Source organism: Oncorhynchus mykiss, chromosome 27 (assembly GCF_057628025.1).
Source record: "Oncorhynchus mykiss isolate SJ-2025 chromosome 27, ASM5762802v1, whole genome shotgun sequence".
Taxonomy (NCBI): Eukaryota; Metazoa; Chordata; class Actinopteri; order Salmoniformes; family Salmonidae; genus Oncorhynchus; species Oncorhynchus mykiss.
This window is the reverse complement of record NC_143048.1, coordinates 2347415-2372437: the sequence shown is the minus strand read 5'-3', so window position 1 is coordinate 2372437 and position 25023 is coordinate 2347415. Positions and strand designations below refer to the sequence as shown.

At 39.9% G+C, this 25023-nt stretch overlaps 1 protein-coding gene across 1 annotated transcript; it reads left to right on the top strand.

Moving 5' to 3' along the window:
- Nucleotides 1–12248: 12248 nt before the first annotated feature.
- On the top strand, nucleotides 12249–18618 carry LOC149971193 (uncharacterized). Its single transcript, XM_090223439.1, has 4 exons — nucleotides 12249–12314; nucleotides 15970–16146; nucleotides 16326–16482; nucleotides 18176–18618. Exons 1-4 carry the CDS (start codon nucleotides 12249–12251, stop codon nucleotides 18616–18618), a joined length of 843 nt encoding a protein of 280 aa, XP_090079565.1.
- Nucleotides 18619–25023: the final 6405 nt, after the last annotated feature.

Genomic DNA, 25023 nt, shown 5'->3' with positions numbered 1-25023 from the left:
CTGTGAAGGACATTTTATCTTGTGAAGAGACAGCCTTGAAAATGTTAATCTTGTCTTTCGTGTCATAAATAATCCTTGGTTCCTCACTGTGCTTGGTAAAGATATGAGAGGGGACGTCATGACCCGCTCCTTAGGACCATCTAGCAGAACGCCCAGAATATGTTCTTTATGTTAAGATGGGAGACTGCCAGACACATGCAGGAACCATGCTGATGTAACTTGTCTGTGTAAGTAGTATATAAGAGATTTAACGGGACTGCCCCAGCAGAGCTCATTTCAGACCGGTACTTAATGCATCTAAGTTTGACTGTGACCTCTCCAGCTTGCAGTTAATAAAGAATGATTCATTTAAGATTGACTTCAGGTCTCCCTGGTGGTAATTTCCACGTCAATTTGGCATCTACGAACATTGATTCTGCCTGCGAAGCATTCCAGTGAGGGTCTGCGAGGAAAACCGGTGGCACATTTTATGAAGCGTGAGGGAGATTCCTGTCTGACCAAAAGACAATGAGGACCCGCCCTGAACCAGACCCTTACTGGGAGCTGCCCAGGAGGAGACACATCATCCACAAAGACACAGCGACTGAATTTTTGTAAATCAATTTAATTTAATTTGTAAACACTTTTAAAAATATAATTAAACCAACAAAACTGAACAATAGTCATATGAGAAGGCTATTCACTTGTCTTGAGAAGACTGGAGCTAGGGTGAGTAATGGTACAATGGTCTGTAGGCATTTATAGGAGAAGTGTCTACGTGGCCTGCAGCCACTACAAATGGCATGAGGAGCTATTGAGCACAAGGTGTTATATATGTATAGCAAGAAGCGGCAATAGAACCGCTGAAGATACATGGTGCATAGGAAGTAACGACAAGAGAATCATTGAAGATGCACAGAGTAATAAGGGAGATTACTGAGTGTTTGGGAATAGTACTAAGTGACTGTGCATGTGAGTTGTGGAAAGGACGTGTTAAGCTGATTTGAAATGTGGATATTAAAGCTGATTGCAATTTGGATAACAAGAGGATTGAAATTTGAATAATAAGAGGATTGGAATTTGGATAATAAGAGGATAGACATTTAGATAAGATATATTTTACTATTAAGCACTAACTGAATGAGAGCTGTCAGGGGACTAGCTCCGGTGTGAAAGAGATGTTTGTCTGAATGAATACCCCAACCAGTTCTGTGTGAGCTGAGTTTTTACGATCTATAACGTTATCTAGGGGTTCTGTCCAACACCAAATCACTCTACAGGTAGTGAGCACTGACAGGGGAAGCCATTGAAAAGTTTGAGAGGGTAACAGATGAGATGGGGAAGGGCTGTTCATTGATGCCACCAGACACTGACATTTTCTCAAGAACATGATATGTGTACCTCTCGAGCTGTAATTGTTGCTGGTGGTATGGATGTAAAGTTGATTTATAATGTTATATAGGAAATCTGTGTATAGAGAGAGTACTATTGCAGAATATTCTGTTAAATAGAATAGTGTAAATATTCAACCCTTAAATGAATAGTGTAAAAGAGGAATTTGTGAATAAGAGTTTAATGGGTTACAAGAGATTTGATAAAGTAACAATGGAAAATAAAAATAATAATAATATACAAATTGCAAACCCATATGTAGACATACGTAAGTGGTGTAAAAAGTATTAAGAAAAAAATAATAGTATAATGGGTTGTTAGATTTGATAAAGTAAAAATGTATGAATGTATAATGAGTTAGAGTTTAACTTGCTAGATAGACTTATTATGGACAGAGCACGCCATCTATAGGGGAATGATAAACAGTGCCAGCCCAGTTATAGTGAAAGTTGATCCCAGAAAGAGAGTCCAATCTCGAGAGCTACCTTAAAAAAGGAAGCTCCCTCCAAAGTGTGTCTCTTCTCTTCTGAATTGGCCGATGTATTGTATCAATTCAGCGCATTACATGTTCATCTTAAAATAATAGCCATTTAATAAGTGTGAAGCAGAAAGTGAATATCCAACAGAAATTGATAATAAATAAATAGAGTAACTTTGTTAGGGTAAAACTAAAACAATTCCTTCCAATATGGAGAAAGTTATGTTTGTTTTGTTTTTAACCTTTTGTGACTAAGGGGCAGTATTTTCATTTTTGGAAAAATAACGTTCCCGTAGTAAACGGGATATTTTGTCATGGACAAGATGCTAGAATATGCATATAATTGACAGCTTAGGATAGAAAACTCTAAAGTTTCCAAAACTGTAAAAATATTGTCTGTGAGTATAACAGAACTGATATTGCAGGCGAAAGCCTGAAAAAAATCCAATCCGGAAGTGCCTCATGTTTTGAAAGCGCTGCGTTCCAATACGTCCCTATTGAGCAGTGAATGGGCTATCAACCAGATTACTTTTTCTCCGTATTCCCCAAGGTGTCTACAGCATTGTGACATAGTTTTACACATTTATGTTGAAGAATAACCGTAAGTGGCTACATTGCGCAACTGGCCACCTGATGGCTCCCAGAGTGTTCTCGCGTAAAATACAGAGGTAGCCATTATTCCAATCCGTCCTACTGAAAAACCAATTGTCCCGGTGGATATATTATCAAATAGATATTTGAAAAACACCTTGAGGATTGATTATAAACAACATTTGCCATGTTTCTGTCGATATTATGGAGCTAATTTGGAATATTTTTCGCCGTTTTCGTGACTGCAATTTCCGGAACGCAAAGAACAACCGGAGCTGTCTCAATATATTTCACTTGTGATTTTCATGAATAGGAATATTTTTTCTAGGAATATTTATGTCCGTTGTGTGATGCTAATTAGTGTCAGTCGATGATTACACTCCCTCATGCGGGATGGGGAGTCACTAGAGGATAACTGACTAGGTATCCCCTTTCACTTTCTTTAGAGTAACCACCCTTTGCCTCGTTGACGGCTTTGCACACTCTTGGCATTCTCTCAACCAGCTTATTGAGGTAGTCACCTGGAATGCATTTAAATTAACAGGTGTGTCTTGTTAAATGTTAATTTGTGGAATTTCTTTCCTTCTTAATGCGTTTCAGTTAAATCAGTTGTGTTGTGAAAAGGTAGGGGTGGTATACAGAAGATTACCCTATTTGGTAAAAGACCAAATTCATATTATGGAAAGACCTGCTCAAGTAAATAAAGACAAACGACAGTCCAGCATTACAATAACCTCTCTGGGATATGTGGGAGGCTAGCGTCCCACCTGGCCAAAAGCCAGAAAATGCAGCGTGCCAAATTCAAATAAATTACTATAAAAATCTAACTTTCATGAAATCACACATGTAAAATACCAGATTAAAGCTACACTTGTTGTCAATCCAGCCAACGTGTCAGATTTCAAAAAGCCTTTTTGGCGAAAGCAAACGATGCTATTATCTGAGGATAGCACCTCCGTAAACAAAGAGAGAAAAGCATATTTTAACCCTGCAGGCGCGACACAAAACGCAGAAATAAAAATATAATTCCTTTGAAAAGCTTCTTTTGTTGGCACTCCAATATGTACCATAAACATCACAAATGGTCCTTTTGTTCGATTAATTCAATCGATATATATCCAAAATGTCCATTTACTTGGCGCATTTGATCCAGGAAAACACCGGTTCCAACTTGTGCAACGTGACTAGAATATTATCTCAAAAGTTACCTGTAAACTTTGCCAAAACATTTCAAACTACTTTTGTAATACAACTTTAGGTATTTTTTAACGTAAATAATCAAAACATTGAAGACGGGATGATCTGTGTTCAATACAGGAGGAAAACAAACTGTAGCTAGCTTTCTGGTCAAGCGCCTCTATCTAACAGTACAGTACAAGTAACCCTCGTTTTGAACAGGGCTACTTCTTCATTACACAAAGGAAAAACCTCAACCAATTTCTAAAGACTGTTGACATCCAGTGGAAGCGGTAGGAACTGCAAGAAGGTCCATTAGAAATGGATTCCCAATGACATCCCATTGAAAAGAGAGTGACCTCAAAAAACTAAAAATCTGAATGGTTTGTCCTCTGGGTTTCGCCTGCTAAATAAGTTCTGTTATACTCACAGACAGGATTCAAACAGTTTTAGAAACTTCAGTGTTTTCTATACAAATCTACTAAAAATATGCATATCTTATCTTCTGAGGATGAGTAGCAGGCAGTTGAATTTGGGCATGCACCTCTGCTGCAGAGGATAAGTTCATTAGAGTTAACTGCACCTCTGATTGGAGCCCAAATAAATGCTTCACAGAATTCAAATAACAGACACATCTCAACATCAACTGTTCAGAGGAGACTGCGTGAATCAGGCCTTCATGGTCAAATTGCTGCAAAGACTCCACTACTGAAGGACACCAATAAGAAGAAGAGACGTGATTGGACCAAGAAACACAAGCAATGGACATTAGACCAGTTGAAATCTGTACGTTGGTCTGATGAGTCCAAATTTGAGATTTTTGGTTCCAACCGTTGTGTCTTTCTGAGACGCAGGGTAGGTGAATGGATTATTTCCACATGTGTGGTTCCCACTGTGAAGCATGGAGAAGGAGGTGTGATGGTGTGAGGGTGCATTGTTGGTGAAACTGTCTGTGATTTATTTAGAATTCAAGGCACACTTAACCAGCATGGCTACCACAGCATTCTGCAGTGATACGACATCCCATCTGGTTTGTGCTTAGTGGGACTATCATTTGTTTTTCAACAGGACAATGATCCAAAACACACCTCCAGGTTGTGTAAGAGCTATTTGACCAAGAAGGAGAGTGATTGAGTGCTGCATCAGATGACCTGGCCTTCTCAATCACCGGACCTCAACCCAATTGAGATGGTTTGGGATGAGATGGACCACAGAGTGAAGGAAAAGCAGCCAATAAGTGCTCAGCATATGTGGGAACTCCTTCAAGATGGTTGGAAAAGCATTCCTCATGAAGCTGGTTGTGAGAATGCCAAGAATGTGCAAAGCTGTTATCAAGGCAAGAAGAAGAAGAATCTAAAATAGAAAATATATTTTGATTTAACACTTTGGTTACTACATGATTCCATATGTGTTATTTCATATTATTCTACGAAGTAGAAAATAGTAAAAATAAAGAAAAACCATTGAATGAGTAGGTGTCTAAACTTTTGACTGGTACTGTATGTGATGGTGGTGTAGTGGCCTGAGGGAACACACTAAATGTATTGGGTAAAGTGTTATGAAATGTACTGTCATGTCATACTTTAAACTGTTTGGTCTAAATGTTGTCTTGAATACAACGTTCATTTGAGTTTACTGTTCAACTTGTACATGTGCATTTGCGGGACAGAACAAAAAACTAAACCAAACCAAGCATCACAGTTCTCCCTAAAATCCTTTTCACCTCCTTGTCTCACTCACTCAATTGCATTCCGACTGCTCCACCTGTTCTTTGTGCACCTACATAAATAAACGCCTATAAAAACGTTTCTAACTAATGGGATACACATTCCTTGCCAAATTACGACAGTTTTATCACAAATTCTAAATGGACTGGTTGACTGAAGTAGGGAAATACGTTTTCCATTAATGAGCTGCAGTTTTGGAGTAATTGCGTATTTTTCTGCTTAAAGGCTACTTTGCGGTTCTCACTAGTTACCAAGGCACAAAGTGAAAATATATCGTAAAAATCTGATAAAACATTTTTTTGTTTTTTGCTTTGGGTTTTAATTTAAAGTTATGGTTAGGAATAAAGTTAACAGTGTGGTTAAGGTTGGGGTTAAGGGTTATGTTTGGAATCAGATTATCAGAAACAAATTGTAGAAAGAGGCAGGGTTAATGGCTTTGTGGCTGTGGTAACTAACGTTAGTCGATGACCCTATTTTGCGACTTGCTGGTGGCATTTAGAATTGGTTAGCCCCTAAACTATTACCCCCATAAACATTGCAAGGTTCCACGCTGCCAGGTTTTTTTCATCAGAATCATTAATGCCTACTCACCAAACAAATGTTTTGGCCATAATTCATCCCCATGCAGTGTTCAATGTAGAATTGTTAATCCGATTTGAAAATTCCAAGGAACAGACATAATAAACGAAATTAAAGTATGTATATCGAAAAGAAGACATATTTTGATTTGTAACCTTGATAAATATGTCTTTCAACTTGCCAAATTGAGCCCCTTTTCAAATGATCACTCTTTGAGAATAAGATGCGAATCAATTCACACTATTCTGTTCGTGTGAAACTGAAAGCCAAACCACTGCTTTTAATCAGGGCAAGGTGACCGGAAACATGACCAAATACAAACAGTGTAGCTATTCCCTCTGCAAGGCAATCAAACAAGCTAAGCGTCAATATAGAGACAAAGTAGAATCGCAATTCAACGGCTCTGACACAAGAGGTATGTGGCAGGGTCTACAGTCAATCACGGATTACAAAAAGAAAACCAGCTCAGTCACGGACCAGGATGCCTTGCTCCCAGGCAGACTAAATAACTTTTTTGCCCGCTTTGAGGACAATACAGTGCCGCTGACATGGCCGCAACCAAAACATGCAGACTCTCCTTCACTGCAGCCGAGGTGAGTAAAACATTTAAACGTGTTAACCCTCGCAAGGCTGCAGGCCCAGATGGCATCCCCAGCCGCGCCCTCAGAGCATGCGCAGACCAGCTGGCTGGTGTGTTTACGGACATATTCAATCAATCCCTATCCCAGTCTGCTGTTCCCACATGCTTCAAGAGGGCCATCATTGTTCCTGTTCCTGTAACTGAGCTAAACGACTACCGCCCCGTAGCACTCACTTCCGTCATCATGAAGTGCTTTGAGAGACTAGTCAAGGACCATATCACCTCGCACCCTACCGGACACCCTAGACCCACTCCAATTTGCTTACCGCCCAAATAGCTCCACAGACGATGCAATCTCAACCACACTGCACACTGCCCTAACCCATCTGGACAAGAGGAATACCTATGTGAGAATGCTGTTCATCGACTACAGCTCAGCATTTAACACCATAGTACCCTCCAAACTCGTCATCAAGCTCGAGACCCTGGGTTTCGACCCCGCCCTGTGCAACTGGATACTTGACTTCCTGACGGGCCGCCCCCCAGGTGGTGAGGGTAGGTAACAACATCTCCACCCCGCTGATCATCAACACTGGGGCCCCACATGGGTGCGTTCTGAGCCCTCTCCTGTACTCCCTGTTCACCCACGACTGCGTGGCCACGCACGCCTCCAACTCAATCATCAAGTTTGCGGACGACACAACAGTGGTAGGCTTGGTTACCAACAACGACGAGACGGCCTACAGGGAGGAGGTGAGGGCCCTCGGAGTGTGGTGTCAGGAAAATAACCTCACACTCAACGTCAACAAAACTAAGGAGATGATTGTGGACTTCAGGAAACAGCAAAGGGAACACCCCCCTATCCACATTGATGGAACAGCAGTGGAGAGGGTAGTAAGTTTTAAGTTCCTCGGCATACACATCACAGACAAACTGAATTGGTCCACCCACACAGACAGCATCGTGAAGAAGGCGCAGCAGCGCCTCTTCAACCTCAGGGGGCTGAAGAAATTCGGCTTGTCACCAAAAGCACTCACAAACTTCTACAGATGCACAATCGAGAGCATCCTGTCGGGCTGTATCACCGCCTGGTACACTACCAGAGGGTAGTGAGGTCCGCACAACGCATCACCGGGGGCAAACTACCTGCCCTCCAGGACACCTACACCACCCGATGTCACAGGAAGGCCATAAAGATCATCAAGGACAACAACCACCCGAGCCACTGCCTGTTCACCCCGCTATCATCCAGAAGGCGAGGTCAGTACAGGTGCATCAAAGCTGGGACCGAGAGACTGAAAAACAGCTTCTATCTCAAGGCCATCAGACTGTTAAACAGCCACCACTAACATTGAGTGGCTGCTGCCACACACTGACTCAACTCCAGCCACTTTAATAATGGGAATTGATGTAAAATATATCACTAGCCACTTTAAACAATGCTACTTAATATAATGTTTACATACCCTACATTATTCATCTCATATGTCTACGTATATACTGTACTCTATATCATCTACTGCATCTTTATGTAATACATGTATCACTAGCCACTTTAAACTATGCCACTTTGTTTACATACTCATCTCATATGTATATACTGTACTCGATACCATCTACTGCATCTTGCCTATGCCGTTCTGTACCATCACTCATTCACATATCTTTATGTACATATTCTTTATCCCTTTACACTTGCGTGTATAAGGTAGTAGTTTTGGAATTGTTAGTTAGATTACTCGTTGGTTATTACTGCATTGTCGGAACTAGAAGCACAAGCATTTCGCTACACTCGCATTAACATCTGCTAACCATGTGTATGTGACAAATACAATTTGATTTGATTTGATATTTTATTCTGGTGTATTACATCATATTTTTTACTATAAAATATACTGAACAAATATATAAACGCAACAATTTCAACAATTTCAAAGATTTTACTGAGTTACAGTTCATAAAAGGAAATCATTAAATTTAAATACATTCATTAGGCCCTAATCTATTGATTTCTCATGAATGGGAATATACAGTGGGGCAAAAAAAGTATTTAGTCAGCCACCAAGTCCTCCCACTTAAAAAGATGAGAGTGTCCTGTAATTTTCATCATAGGTACACTTCAACTATGACAGACAAAATTAGAAAAAAAATCCAGAAAATCACATTGTAGGATTTGTTGTTACGGTGAGTGAATGAGGACCCAAAAGCGAACTAACTTAAACAGAGCTTCTTTAATAACCAAACATAGGTAGGCTCAGATAGACCGGCAGATTCCGACAGGACAGGACAAGGTTACAGCAAACATGACGATAGTCTGGCTCAGGCATGAAACACAACAAACAAGAATCCGACAAGGACAGGAACAAAAACAGAGAGAGATATAGGGACCTAATCAGAGGGAAAAAGGGAACAGGTGGGAAACGGGGTGAATGGGTAGTTAGGAGGAGACAAGGCACAGCTGGGGGAAAGAGGGGGAGAAAAGGTAACCTAACAACGACCAGCAGAGGGAGACAGGGTGAAGGGAAAGGACAGAAACACACAACATGACAATACATGACATTTGTTATGAATTTATTTGCAAATTATGGTGGAAAATAAGTATTTGGTCACCTACAAACAAGCAAGATTTCTGGCTCTCACAGACCTGTAACTTCTTCTTTAAGAGGCTCCTCTGTCGGATTGTGTTATGGAATAGCCTACTGAAAGATTAAATTCTTCGGTGGCTTTATCTACTCCTATTTCCAACAACACAATGCGAGGAGTGACATTTAACTCTAATTACCAGTGGTACCTCGGAGATCGCACGGGGGGCTCACGGAGATTTGCATATCAAGTTACCTCAAAGTAGTTTATGACGGTTGGCAGTCTTTCGTCAAACGGACAGGTACGTTTTATGTGTAATAGGCAATACTCTGTAGCTTACTGCCGAGACGAATCTCGAAGATGTGCGACTGTCTTTTTGATGGGAAGGATTCCCAAGACCGTGCGGTTGCCGTTTGCCATATGATTTAAATACCACGGTGTCCCTCGTTCCGCTCTGATCGTGAATTTGTCTGACTCAGCTGCAGCCGGCTGTCACCTCACCCTACAACAGCCAGGCTTGTCACCTCTCCCGTCGCCTTCTTCATCGCTCCCGAGAGAACCCGTGGAGATGTAAGTATTACCACATTGTGCACTGCTGCCGTTTATTACGCATTGTGCACTGTTGCCGTACTAGTTGCATGGAAAAACAATAGCTTGCTTTTTTTTCACTCTCAGCCTATAATCCAAACAATTCAAGCAATTAAGCTTTTCCCATACAGTGCAAGCAGAGACACCTATACACATGTATTGTAATTAATTTATGCATTTTCATACAGTTTGTCAGTTTTGACAGAAAGACCCTACTCTTCTCCATCAGATTCTGATCGGAACTGGTTAAGGAATTAACAGACTGAGACATTGGCGTTTGTCTCGCTGTTGTCTGACCTTGCCAAAGGAGACAGGAAGAGTGCAATATCGATCATAGTGGATAATTCGATTTGGTTTCAGACACATAATGAGTGCTCTTTTGTGGAAGCGGAATCAATTCATTTACGATGTAGATGCAAGTCCCTTTTTAAGTAATTTCGTGACGCTAATTCAGGCAGTATCGGTAATGTTTCCAGAAAATTGGCTGTTTAAGCAGTCATTTGTGACACTCAGATAAGCAGAAAGAATACGTTTTTTAAGAAGTTAAATTAGCCTAAGTAGCCTAGCTTAAAATGTAAACTGCTTTTGTGTCCAATATTTTATTGTACATGAAATGATTTAGCCTAACTTTATTTTGCACAAGTCAGCATATGTTATATTTGAGAAGAAACTGACGTGAATATAAAGGGAGAGTTCAAAGTTTGAAGAGATGGTTCACCCAAATTACACAATTGGTTTCCTTACCCTGTCTATAGACTGTTTTCAGGGTAAGAAAACCAATATGTAATTTATTATTTGGTTGAACTATCCCTTTACGATAAACATATGTTTTCAGATTACACATCTGTGTGAGTTTAGTGTTCCTTGTTGTTTTCATGTTACGTACAGCATCAGTGTATCTGTGTTTATATTCAACACAGTCTCACATTCAATTCGTGGATATATGTACATAATGCATTTGTTTAACCATGTTTTAAAACGTGTCGTTGTATGACTGACTATATGTACTGTTTTAGACTTGCTGGACAGAATTTTTGAGAAAAGATGCACAGTTAAATGAGACTTAATTCGTGGGAATATTTGTTTTATTGATGCCAATGCTGTTTTCTATGCTTGATTTCGCTTAATACTTTGGGATATTGGTGCACTTGTAATCATAAGGCCTTTTTGTCATGTCGGCAACAGTACACGATTTTCTTCATAACCCATTTCATATTTGTGGAGCCTAAATTACACAATTTTCTTCATAATGTATTTATTACATGTTCAACAGGTTAATGTAAAATAATGAATTATGACGCTTCCAATGCCTTTCCATTATGATTATTATGGTAATGTCAATCATGTTATATACTTAGGCTACTGTTCAACCAGTTAGCAAGTCAGAAATGTCAGTTTCCTAGTACCGACTAGCACTTGAATGCAGTATTATGCCGGCTTCACGTTCTTGTGGGAAATGGGAAAATGGGAAGTTGTAACTCCGACATGATTGTGTTCAAGTGCTTTTGAAGTCGGAACAATTCTTAAACCAATAAGATTTCCTATTTGTAATTCCTATTTGGAGGGTCATTCAAGTGAAACTTCCCAGTCGGAACTAGGAATTTCTGAGAACTCCGATAGCACATGAACGAGGCACATATGTAATATTCAACAATAGGGTCTGGGTCGCGGCGTGTCCAGCCCTCATACCCATTCACGACCACCGCGTGTCAGTATCCTACTATGTGTCCGCGCCGTCAACCAGTAGAATTATTGTTTGTGACGTAAGTATGGGGATTATTATTAAGGTTCTGGTCGTCTGAGATACAGGCTATACAACAAACAATATAACTATAGAATTAAGAAACTGAAGTAAATAAAGTAATAAGGAAATAAATGCAAAAATTAAAATATAACATTAACAAATGTTTGGTTGCTTTGAGACTAATAAGAAGTCATATCTACACAATAATATTGGAGCGGTTCCAATGTTTAGCCTACAGACATAGCCTACATCTGTCTTCAGATTTTTTTTTTTTATGGGTGATTTTTCCATTGAAAGAAATGTATTTAACCCTCCACTCCACTCTTCAGATACATATATTTGCAGCAGACAAGATGATATTCAACAGGTAGGCATTTTGAAACCGTTCAGAGATTACTCCAAGTAATGGCACTCTTTGGGTTCTTTGCCAGGGAACATTTAAATACATTATCAATGGCAAATACTGTTTTCTATGGTTGATTTCACTTAATAGTTTTAGGTGTTGAGCTCATTGCAGTCAGAAAACATATGTTGGCCGATCAAAACCCTTGCGGATGATGTTGCTTTCTCTCCCCAAGTCGTACGAGAAAATAACGGAAAACTGACCCTAGATCAGTTCTGTAGATAGACAACTTCAACCCAATGTAATGCGGAGCGCATTCCAGATCCTCAACACAATCGGCTGCAGGGGAGGTTACTTCCTGCTTTGTTCAGTTTATATAATAATATAAAATTAAATGAATCTAAGAAACGCTTTTCCAGGCAGTTTGAATGTATATTCTTATTCTGTGCAGAATCTGTATAATTTGACCTACAACACAAATGCGCATCATGACTTCAACAAAGAAGGCAACTTGGAACGTACCCGATCCTCCCATGCGGTCATTCTCTTTCCCGGTAAGTGAAGTATGCAATTAAAAACTTGTTGAGGATAGGGGGCAGTATTTTCACTTTGGATGAATTGCGTGCCCATAGTGAACTGCATCAAACTCTGTCCTAGATTGCTAATATATGCATATTATTATTACTATTGGATAGAAAACACTCTGAAGTTTCCAAAACTGTTTGAATTATGTCTGTGAGTATAACAGAACTCATAGGGCAGGCAATCTTCCAAACAAGAAGTGAAATTCTGAAAGTTGGGGAAACTTTGACGTCATCGCCCCCTCCTTTCCCAACAAGATATGGATCTGGAAGCACTTCCGACGCCTTCCACTAGAAAGTGGAATGGAGCATTTGCTGTGAACTTTGACCTAATGGGAGGGGAAATAGTCAGTGTCCCGACAGAATGCCATTTTCCTGTGGCGCATTTCTCTGTGGGTGCTATCGCTGTTCCATTTGGCTCCAGATGAAAACGTATGATCTGGTTGGAACATTATTGGATATATATGATTATAACATCCTGAAGATTGATTCTCTACTTAGTTTGACTAGTTTATTCGACCTGGAATATATCTTTTGGAAGTTTTTGTGCGAGTTATCTTGGACCAGCAGTCAGTTTTTGGGCACGTGAGCTGAAAGTGATAGCAAATGCAGCTACTTGGACACTAGTATTGGATATTATGGAACAAAACAATGATTTATTGTGGAACTAGGACTCCTTGCACTACATTCTGATGAAACATCATCAAAGGTAAGGGAATATTTATGTTGTAATTTCGTATTTCTGTTGACTCCAACATGGCGGAGAAATACTGTTACGTCTGAGCGCCGTCTCAGATTATTGCAATGTTAGGCTTTTTCCGTAAAGTTTTAAAAAAAATCTGACACAGCGGTTGCATTAAGAACCAGTGTATCTTTAATTATATGTAGAACATGTATTTTTAGTCAAAGTTTATGATGAGTATTTATTTTATCTGGCGTAGCTTTCTATAATTCCTCTAATTCCTATTTTGGAGGAATTTCTGAACACGGCATCAATGTAAACCGAGATTTGTGGATATAAAAATGCATATTATCGAAGAAAACATAAATGTACTGTGTAACATGTTATATGACTGTCATCTGATGAAGATTTTCAAAGGTTAGTGATTCATTTTATCTCTAATCCTGCTTTTGTGATTTTATCTTTGGCTGGAAAAAATGGCTGTGTTTTTCCTTTGATTTGGTGGTGGTCTAACATAAATATATGTTGTGTTTTTGCTGTAATTTTTTTTTAAAATCTGACATGATGGGTAGATGAACAAGATGTTTATCTTTCATTTGAGGTATTGGACTTGTTAATGTGTGAAAGTTAAATATTTCTAAAGAATATTTTTGAATTCCCTGCGCCACCTTTTCAGCTGAACGGGGGTGTTGGAGTTCCCTGAGGGGAACTCCTTGCCATAACAGGTTTTAAACAATGTGGTTGTAATAACTAGTAATGTAATGTTATGGAGATTCATTTATTGCTTTTTACAACATTTCTCAAACCACTGCATTTTCACCGATCTGTCAAGGTTTTCAATCCAAATCTTAGCTATAGGCATTACTCAACAGTTTCAGCTGGCTTTAGCTAGCTAGCGAGCTAGGCTACAGTCTGTGGAGTTTCATGGTGGGCGTAGGGTTTTGTTCTGGGCAACATTTACACACCTGATTAAACTAGTTTGAGTTGTTAATTACTTTAATCTACATGTGTCAAACTCCTACCATGGAAGGTCCGAGTGTCTGCAGGTTTTTGCTCCACCCTTGATTGATAAATGAAGGTCACAAATGTCATGACTCCTACCGAAGGTGGCTCCCCTTCCCGTTCGGGTGGCGCTCGGCGGTCGTCGTCGCCGGCCTACTAGCTGCCACTGATTCTTTCCCCTCCCTCCTTGTCTGTTTATTGGTTACACCTGTTATGCTTTGTGGTGATTAGTTGGGCTTTATTAGTGAGCCGGCCCGCCTGTTTCTTTGTGCGGGATTGTTTGTGTAACATTTGTGTATGTTGGAGTCGGACGTGTTTGTTCCTGTTCGTGGGTTTTTGCTGGACTGTTTTAGTCCCCGTGTTTGGGGCATTTGTTTTTTAGCGCCCAGTGTTTCATGGGGTGGCCTTGGTTCACCGTGTGTGCATTAAAGAGCACTACCTTAATCTCTCTGTTTCCTGCGCCTGACTTCACACCCACGACACCCAGATCGTTACAACAAATGACTAAGGAACTCCCCTCATTTGGTTAGGTTTTCTAGGTGTTCATTGAAATGAAAAACCAAAAACCCGCAGACACTCGGCCCTCTGTGGAATGAGTTTGACACACATTGTCTAATAGAGCTAGTTCAACTTGTCATTGCAAAGCTTTCTAAATACAGTTTTAGATCTTGTGGAGAAAACAATTGCAAACAATGGATGAATAAGTATCCTACATATACAGCGGTGAAATACAATTCTAAACTTGTTCTATTCTCTTTACTTTTGTCATGGCTGGCTGAAGGACTGGACCAAGGTGCAGCATGGTAAGCGTACATTTGAACTTTATTTAAAAATGACGACGACAAAACGAAGAACAAAAAAACAACCGTGAAGCTTTGGGCTATGTGCCCTGAACAACTACAAAGTTAACTTCCCACAAAACAGGTGGGGGAAAAGGGTACCTAAGTATGGTTTTCAATCAGAGACAACGATAGACAGCTGTCCCTGATTGAGAATCATACCAGGCCAAGACATAGAAATACAAAACATAGAAAAAAGGACATAGAATGCCCTAGTCACACCCTGGCCTAACCAGAATAGAGAATAAAAAGCCTCTATGGCCAAGGCGTGACAACTTTGCAGCTCCAAATAAAGACCCTTCACACCTACCACCCTTCTCTTTAGACCACTCAGACCTACGGCTGACACCTTTAGTCTCTCTATCTCTCTCTCTCTCTCTTTCTATCCATCCTCTTGATACAGATCTCTTGATCTATCCTAAGGCTGCATTTTAAGTAAGTGGAAACTTTTTTTCTTTTAATTCAGCTTTCTTCCCATTTCTTGTGTTTTCAAAAACAAAACAGGTTGTAGTTTAAAAATGCAAACCAACTGGAGGAGATAATAAAAAAAATGTATCTTAAAATAAGTAACCAAATCCCACTGGCCCAGGTATTGTTTCATCTGTCAACTAACGACACTCATTGCACTGTGCACCTGAGGCTATGGCAGGTAGCCTACATCTAGGTTACAATAGTAGTCAACAGTTAGTATGACACATTACGTTACAGTGTGGCATGTTAATGAAAGCTTCAGGCTTAGTTTTAGTAACAGGCGAGGTCCATTATCAGATCTGACCCATATGATTGAGTCCTTGAAACCCATGTCACCTTCAAACACACACACACACAGCACTTCTTTAATAGGTTTGAGAAGGGTCAGGGCTTGATGTTTAATGCGAACTCAACATCAGCTCCTTAGTTGGCCAAACACTCTTTATTAATTGCTATTTTTAGTATAGTTTTTATCTCATAATCTCTAGTTATCCTTGTCAATTCAAGCCCCGTGCCAGAGTGGACCTCCCTGGTGCATTCCATCAGTCAAAGTTATGTGTATAGGGCTATTCTTTCTGTCACTTTCGTATCCACCTTTCATGCAGAATGCCTCCTGGCTCCAGCCATGTCCTAGTGTCCTAGTTGTAACACATCAATAGGAGTAGCATCAAAGAAGTGCCAGTTCTGTGGTGCAACAATACAGCTAAAGGTCAAGTTAGAGGCCCAGAAAATGAAGGCTACAGATGAATGGGCAAATAAGACCATGAAACATGGAAGATATGCCACCTTGGTTAATGCAGCAAAGAAGCTGGTAAGCTTTATTGTTTTCCTCTAAAAAGATTTTTGCATTTCTAGCTTAGGGATATGATAGGCCCTATGCACTTATTTGTTGTTGTCTCATTGTGTCATCTAAGGCTGTAAATCTAAATGTCATTATTTGACTGATATTTGTTGTGTTTCTGGAAGTTATTTTGTCATCAATGATTCCAGATACATAGGTTCCACAAGGTAGGAGTGTACCCCCTGCTACTCCTCATCAAGAGGAAGAAGGATAACATTTTGTCAACTGCACTATGTCCTCACAGTGGTATGATGAATCAGATCTCAATGGCAGCAATCCAAAGGTTGTATGAGGCAATTGTGAAAGGTATTTGGACAGAAAGATGTATGTTTGTCTACCATAAAGACCCTATCCCTCAACCACCACATCCGTCAGACTGTAAAAACTTAGGCTAATTTGCCAAAGTCAGCCTCTCCTGTCCTGCCGGCCAAAACTCTCATCCATGCTTTCTACTTCTCCCGAATAGACTATTGCAACTCACTACTCCCCGGCACTAACACAAACTCCCTCGATAAGCTCCAAATGGTTCAAAACTCAGCAGCCCGTCTTCTAACCCACTAAATCATCCTGGCAGCATATCACCCCCATCCTCTGTGAACTCCGCTGGCTTAATGCGGATTAATTACAAGATCCTCCTGACCTAAAAAGCTCCCCCCCCCACCTTGCTACCCCTGACCTCTCTGACCTTCTTCTCGCCTATCAGCCCTCATGCTCTCTCTGCTCAACCACAGTTGGCCACCTTGTCATCCCCAGGTCCAAGCTCCAGACTTTCAGTGACAGGGCCTTCTCCAGGTTTGCTCCTAGACTCTGGAACTCCCTCCCTCCAGCCATCCGCGACTCTGAGTCCATCATCATGTTTCAGTCCCGGCTATAAACCCACCTCTTCACCATGGCCTACCCTTACCTCCCCCTCCACCATTCCCACACACACCTCTTCTGTTTCACACACTCGCACATACACGCAACACCTGCTCGCTCACTCACCTGCTATCTCACTCACATACTCACACATCACACCCTTTCCTTGAGCCCTTCTTACCTCCATTTAGCCCCGTTTATACCTGGTTCTAACATGCATTATATGTCCTGATCTTGTCCACAGTCTGATTGTTCCCACATTTTCAGACAGGTGTAGACGATTAAAAGGAGCATTGTGATCAGATCTTCCTGACCACGTCTGGAGTTGACAGTGAAACCATTTCAATCATCCTGCCTTCTAAAATCATTGACAGGTGACACCATTGACTTATGGAATATATATGTGTCTTAAAATAAATAAATAAGTATTATTTTGAAAGAATATCTGTCAAATAATTAGCATACAAGGCGGGACCAGTAAATCTGTTCACAATGCGGACACAGTGGCCACCTAAGACCATGTGTAGACGCATTTCTAAAAATGTGGGCACAATCAGAATGTGGACAAGATCAGGACAAAGGACACATGTTTGTGCCAAAGTATTTTGTTTAATGTTTTTCTTTTGTTTAGTCTGCTGTTTAGTTAGATTATTGATTGTTTGTTAGTTTCTACAATTGTAAAGCTATGTATGTTTCATGTATAATTATTGTTATTATTAAGGTAGAGGAGTTAGTTCAGGCAAGCAACATTTCAACACATTCTTTTCACATATCCTGTGTAGAAGTTTTTTTATAAACTGGGTGATTCCAGCCCTGAATGCTGATTGTCTGAAAGCCTTGGTATATCAGACCGTATACCACGGGTATGACAAAACACTTATTTTTACTGCTCTAATTACATCGGTAACCATTTTATAATAGCAATAAGGCACCTCGGGGGTTTGTGGTATATGGCCAATATACCATTGCTAAGGGCTGTATTCAGGCACTCCATGCATAAGAACAGCCCTTAGCAGTGGTATATTGGTCATATACCACACCTTCTCGGGCCTTATTGCTTAAATATACATGCTCACCTCTGCCAATTGGTAACTGTTGCCCACTTGTCTGTCCCATTTCCTTAATATGTTCTATTTCTCAGTTGCAATCAACACCCACACCCCCATACTACAACCCTCCAACCCTCCTCCTGTTGCTGCCCAAGAACTGTCTGATACAGTTGCCCCCCAGGAGACCAGCTGCAACCTCATCCTCACGCAGGTTGAACCCCCGATATCCCCCACCACCCAGGAGACCAGCTACACCCCCATCCTTAACCAAGTTGAACCCCCAATAATCCCCACCACCCAGGAGACCAGCTACACCCCTATCCTCAACCAGGTTGAACCCCTAATAATCCCCTCCGCCCAGGAGACCAGCTACACCCCCATCCTCAACCAGGTTGAACCCACAATACTCTCCACCACCCAGGAGACCAGTTTTACCCGGATCCCCAACCAGGTTAAACCCCCAATAACCCCCTCCGCCCAGGAGACCAGCTACACCCAAACCAAAGAAGACGGGGAGAAAGTCCTGTCACCCTAAAAAAAAACTCCAACTCGCTGAGCATGACATAGTCAGCCCCATCCAACCTCATCCTACTTATATTGTTTATTCATAAATGTTAATGATGTCAATAACTTAATTTATATTTTTAATAAATTAATAAAACAATTCCAGTGATTGATGGTCCCCTACTTTTCAGGAGGCAGGCATACTGTACACGCTTAGAAAAAAGGGTTCCAAAAGGGTTCTTCAGCTGTCCCCAAAGGAGAACCCTTTTTGGTTCCAGGTAGAACTCTATTCGGTTCCATGTAGAACCCTTTGTCTTCAGTGTTCTACATGGAACCAAAAGGGTTCTACCCAAAACCAAAAAGGGTTCTCCTATGGTGACAGCCAAATAACAATTTCTAAGAGTGTAGTTTAAGTATAGATGTAAAATGAATAATGCAAATGACTGTCCCGCTAACTTTATTCATGTTCTGGTGGGTGGTGATTAAATAAATACATGCATTCATTGTTTCAGAGTGTCCAGTGTATCCGGGGCAAACGGTTTTCCCTATTTTCAAGCTTCTTGCCAATAGAACTTCAAAGGAGGTAAATCGGCAGTACATTGAAATTCCTGTGACTGTACTTACAGGCTAATCCTAGTGCAACACTAATTGTCGTTAACTTTTATGGCTGGGGCAGTATTGAGTAGCTTGGCAGGGTAGCCTAGTGGTTAGAGCGTAGGACTAGTAACCGGAAGGTTGCAAGTTCAAACCCCCGAGCTGACAAGGTACAAATCTGTCGTTCTGCCCCTGAACAGGCAGTTAACCCACTGTTCCTAGGCCGTCATTGAAAATAAGAATTTGTTCTTAACTGACTTGCCTGGTTAAATAAAGGTAAAATAAAAATAAGGTACCCAGAGTAAATGGCCTGCTACTCAGTTGCTAATATATACATATTATTAGTTTATTTGGATAGAAAACACTCTGAAGTTTCTAAAACTGTTTGAATGATGTCTGTGAGTATAACAGAACTCATATGGCAGGCAAAAACCTGAGAAAAAATCCAACCAGGAAGTGGAAAGTCTGAGGTTGGTCGTTTTTCATCTCATTCCCTATTGAAGATACAGTGGGATATTGGTCATTATACACAGTCTTTATAACCTAGTTTGACGCTTCTACTGTAAAGTGGGGGTGGGGAATGAGTCAGAGGTCTGGCAGAATGCTTTGAGCTCGTGACGCTCGTTCACGTGAGAGGTAGCTCGCGTTCCATCGCTTTTCTGAAGACAAAGGAATTCTCCAGTTGGAACATTATTGAAGATTTATGTTAAAAACATCCTAAAGATTGATTCTATACATCGTTTGACATGTTTCTACAGACTGTAATGGAACTTTTGACATTCCGTCTGCTCCTAGTGAACGCACTTCGTGACTTTGGATTTGTTTACAAAACGCGCTAACAAAAGTAGCTATTTGGACATAAATGATGGACGTTATCGAACAAAACAAACATTTATTGTGGAACTGGGATTCCTGGGAGTTCATTCTGATGAAGACCATCAAAGGTAAGTGACTATTTATAATGCTATTTCTGACTGATATTGACTGCACAATATGGCGTATATCTTTTTTTGCTTGTTTGGTCTCTGTTAATGTAATTTATTTATTCCAATATGTTTTCATTAATTGAATTCCCTTAATCTATTTTATGAGAATTTGTAAGATTCTTGTTTGCATAAAATAGACGGAGACCAGTCTTATCGATAATAGATTAAAGTATTTATTCTCAGATTGCGTTGCCACGTTACCACGAGCAACAGTTTATATACAATAACATGACGTAATTTCATTGCTTCTAAAATTAATCTCCTCCTCTCGACCGAGACAAAGGGAACTTTAAAAGTTCATTCAAAGTTCATTCTGACCCACTAGCACATACACAGGACACACAACACAACTGAATTAACTTTTGACTCCTCACCATTATCGATCACCACTTAGCTGACAGTTCTAATTAACAGAAAACCTAGGAATGCACTCACTGTTTTATCTAAAACACCCCAGAGCTAAGTTTTGTCGGTTCAACCATAGGTTCACTACCTTATCTGCTTACTTAATCCACAACTCATTCCTTTCTGCCTAGTTGGAATGGTGTTCATTAACTTTAATTACTCCTTGTCCGTGTCACACAATCCCTTCTTATGAACTCATATTGTTAATCAGATATAATAAAACAGAGTATAAGTTTACTTAGTTACAATTCCATTTAAAATGAAAATATTGTTCAGTCATTTAATCATAATATTCCTAACAGTCTCTGAGCGCCGTACTCAGATTATAGCATGGTTGGCTTTTTCCGTAAAGCTTTTCTGAAATCTGACACAGCGGTTGCATTAAGGAGAAGTGTATCTAAAGTTCCATGCATAACACTTGTATTTTCATCAACGTTTATAATGAGTATTTCTGTAAATTGATGTGGCTCTCTGCAAAATCACTGGATGTTTTTGGAACTACTGAACATAACGTGCCAATGTATACTGAGATTTTTTTATATAAATATGAACTTTATCGAACAAAACATACAGTATATGTATCGTGTAACATGAAGTCCTATGAGTGTCATCTGATGAAGATCAAAGGTTAGTGATTCATTTTATCTCTATTTCTGATTTTTGTGACTCCTCTCTTTGGCTGGAAAGAGGGCTGTGTTTTTCTGTGACTTGGCTCTGACCTAACATAATCGTTTGTGGTGTTTCGCCGTAAAGCCTATTTAAAATCGGACACTGTGGTGGGATTAACAAGAAGTGTATCTTTAAAATGGTGTGAAATACTTCTATGTTTGAAGAATTTTAATTATGGATTTCTGTTGTTTTGAATTTGGCGCACTGCACTTTCACTGGCTGTTGTCATATCAATCCCGCTAACGGGATCTCAGCCCTAAGAAGTTTTAACTTGCAGTGCATAGACCTTGTAGTTAAAGTGGCAATATGTAACTTTTTGGGTGGCCTGACCAAGGTCACATAGAAATGTTAGTTACAGATCATAATTTTACTTGAAAGCAAGTCTAAGAAGCGGTAGATCTGTTCTACAGTGTGCGTTAGTTCTATGCTTCCCGTTCTTAAGTTTTGTTATTGAGTCTTTTACTTTTGTTTTGTACAACAGCTTCAAACAGCTGATATTAGCTACCATGACATTGTGGAGTGATTTCTTCATAGTGCAGCTTTAAAACAAAACACACATTTCTATGTGTTGCATAATAAAGGGTCAGGGGGTGCAGTGGTTAAGGGCGCTGTACTGCAGCGCCAGCTGTGCCACCAGAGCCTCTGGGTTCGCGTCCAGGCTCTGTCGTGACCGGCCGCGACCGGGAGTTCCGTGGGGCGATGCACAATTGGCGTCGTCCAATTAGCGTTGTCCGGGTTAGGGAGGGTTTGGCCGGTAGGGAAATCCTTGTCTCATCGCGCCCCAGCGACTCCTTTGGCGGGTCGGGCGCAGTGTGCGCCAACCAAGGTTGCCAGGTGCACGGTGTTTCCTCCGACACATTGGTGCGGCTGGCTTCCGGGTTGGATGGCGCTGTGTTAAGAAGCAGTGGGTTGGGTTGTGTATCGGAGGACGCATGACTCTCAACCTTCATCTCTCCCGAGCCCGTACGGGAGTTGTAGTGATGAGACAAGATTGTAGCTACTAAAACAATTGGATACCACGAAATTGGGGAGAAAAAGGGGTAAAACAAAAAAAAAAATCAAAATAAATAAAGGGTCAGGAGCAGAAAGTGAGGTGGAAGCCATGCTCTGGATGGTGTGTTTACTTCAACTAATCTCCTAGAATGAATTGAGGATATACTGTACACTCAACACCATATGTATTAAGGATATACTGTACACTCAACACCATATGTATTAAGGATATACTGAACACTCAACACCATATGTATTGATGATATACTGAACACTCAACACCATATGTATTGATGATATACTGAACATTCAATACCATATGTATTTGGGGCGGCAGGGTAGCCTAGTGGTTAGAGTAGTAACCGGAAGGTTGCAAGTTCAAACCCCCAAGCTGACAAGGTACAAATCTGTCGTTCTGCCCCTGAACAGGGGGCAGGAACCCACTGTTCCTAGGCCATCATTGAAAATAAGAATTTGTTCTTAACTGACTTGCCTGGTTAAATAAAGGTAAAAAAATAATAATAATTGGACAGTAAAGCTAAAATGTACATTTTGTCTCTAAACTCCAGCATTTTGGATTTGAGATCAAATGTTTCATATGAGGCGATAGTAAAGGGCACCTTTCTACAATTACGAAATGAAATCAATTCATGTATATAGTCCCCCCAATTTGAAGAAGCCATAAGTATTTGGACAAATTCACTTAAAGTGTATTAAAGTTATAGTACATGAAACCTTTTATTTAAATTACTAAATTCTGGAGTATGGATCCAAAATTCACATTTTATGTTCACTCTCCAAATACAATGGTTTTGGCTGTACCTTGGTATTGGACGTTACAGTGCTTTGCAAAAGTAGTTATACCCCTTGGAAACGCCTTTTTATAATTCTTCAAGCTCTGTCAATATGTTGGGGATCATGTCTAGACAACAATTTAAAAGTCTTCAATAGATTTCCAATCAGATTTAAGTCCAAACTTGAACTTGGCAACTCAGGAACATTCACTGTCTTCTTGGTAAGCAACTCCAGTGTAGATTTGTCATTGTGTTCTAGGTTATTGAACTGCTGAAAGGTGGATTCCTCTCCCAGTGTCTGGTGGAAAGCAGGCTTTGCATTTAGGCCAGAAAGTATATTCCTTTGCAGTTTTTTTCAGTACTAACTCCAGTGCCTTGTTGCATACAAGATGCATGATTATATATTTTTTCTCTTCTGTATATTTGTATTCTTCTTTTCACTGTAATTTAAGTTATTATTGTGGCATTACTACAATGATGTTGATCCATCCTCCGTTTTTCTACCATGACAGCCTGTAACTGTAAAATCACCAATGGCCTCATGGTAACACCCCTGAGCAGTTGTGTTCATGTCCTGCAGCTCAGTTCAGTCCGGAAGGATGACTATCTTTGATGTGTCTGGGTGGTTTAATACACAATCCACAGCATATTTATTAACTTGACCAAGCTAAAAGAGATATGCAATGTCTGATTTGTTATTGTTACCCATCTACCAATCACTGCCCTTCTTTATGAGGCTTTCGAAAAGCTCCCTGATCTTTGTAGTTGAATCTGTGCTTGAAATTCAATACCTGACTGAGGGACCAACAGATGTTCTATGTATGGGGTACAAAGGTATGGGTAGTTATTCAAAAATAATGTCAACCTCTATTGAGTCCATATAACATATTATGTGATTTGTTAAGCAAAATGTATCTCGTGAACTAATTTAGGCATGCCTTAAGTAAAAAATCTACATTTTATTCCACTTTTACATTAGAGTATACCATTTTGAGTTGCTTGTTGACAAAAAAAATCTAAATTAAATCAATTTCTCTCCAACGTTGTAACACAATAAAATGTGGAGAAATCCAACGGCTATGAATACTTTTGCAAGGTACTTTATGTAGTTTAAATATTATATTTTAGAGGAGAAGAAGGCGCTTGACTAACGTGAGATTAGGTTCACCAAAAATCATAAAACCCTTTGAAAGGAATAGGTGCAACCCTTGCTCATGATTTATATATTGAATGATTTATTTTCTATTTCTGCTTAAAAACATGACATTCCTTTTTATGTTTTCTTTCTTGTCTTACAGTGGCAAGAAATGGGACGATGACTGGATCAAGGCAGAGGACCGCGTTTCTCCAGTTTAACATACTTTATGCACAAATGTATTCCTCACTCTCCCTTCACATGTATCACTGTCAATCATAAATGGTTGGCAAAATTCGCCATGATTTACCATTGAAGCATTCATGGAGCATCAGCATGCCAACCATTTGATCTCAATCAGTTTCATGAGAATATGCATTTAGATATTCTTGATATAAAGTGAGCTACAAAAGTATTGCAACAGTGACACATTTTTTGTTGTTTTGGATCTGTACTCCAGAACTTTGTATTTTAAATAATTACAATGACCATGAAGTTTAAGTGCAGACTGTCAGCTTTTAATTTGAGGGTATTTTCATCCATATCTGGTGAACCGTTTAGAAATTACAGCACGTTTTGTACATAGCCACCCCCCCCCCATTTTAGGGGACCAAAAGTATTGTGATTAATTCACATACTGTATGTGTATTAAAGTAGTCAGAAGTTGAGTATGTCTGTATTTTTATATTTGCATTGATTCATTTTACTATGTTATTATATACATTTAATTTCACTCTCATGTTTTACCTTTAGTCTATGCCTATTTCTATAACACAATGCACATACTGTAGCTGATTATCCTATGGAGTACATACAATTATATTTACTGAAGACAGTTAATTTGCAAGTTTAATAGTCTA

What these genes read in the sequence shown, in the direction of transcription:
- LOC149971193 (XM_090223439.1), top strand. Translation starts at nt 12,249, where the DNA reads ATGACTTCAACAAAGAAGGCAACTTGGAACGTACCCGATCCTCCCATG. An exon ending in TGCGGTCATTCTCTTTCCCG is followed by an intron (nt 12,315 to 15,969) that starts GTAAGTGAAGTA and finishes GCCATGTCCTAG; the next exon opens with TGTCCTAGTTGTAACACATC. An exon ending in TTAATGCAGCAAAGAAGCTG is followed by an intron (nt 16,147 to 16,325) that starts GTAAGCTTTATT and finishes CAATGATTCCAG; the next exon opens with ATACATAGGTTCCACAAGGT.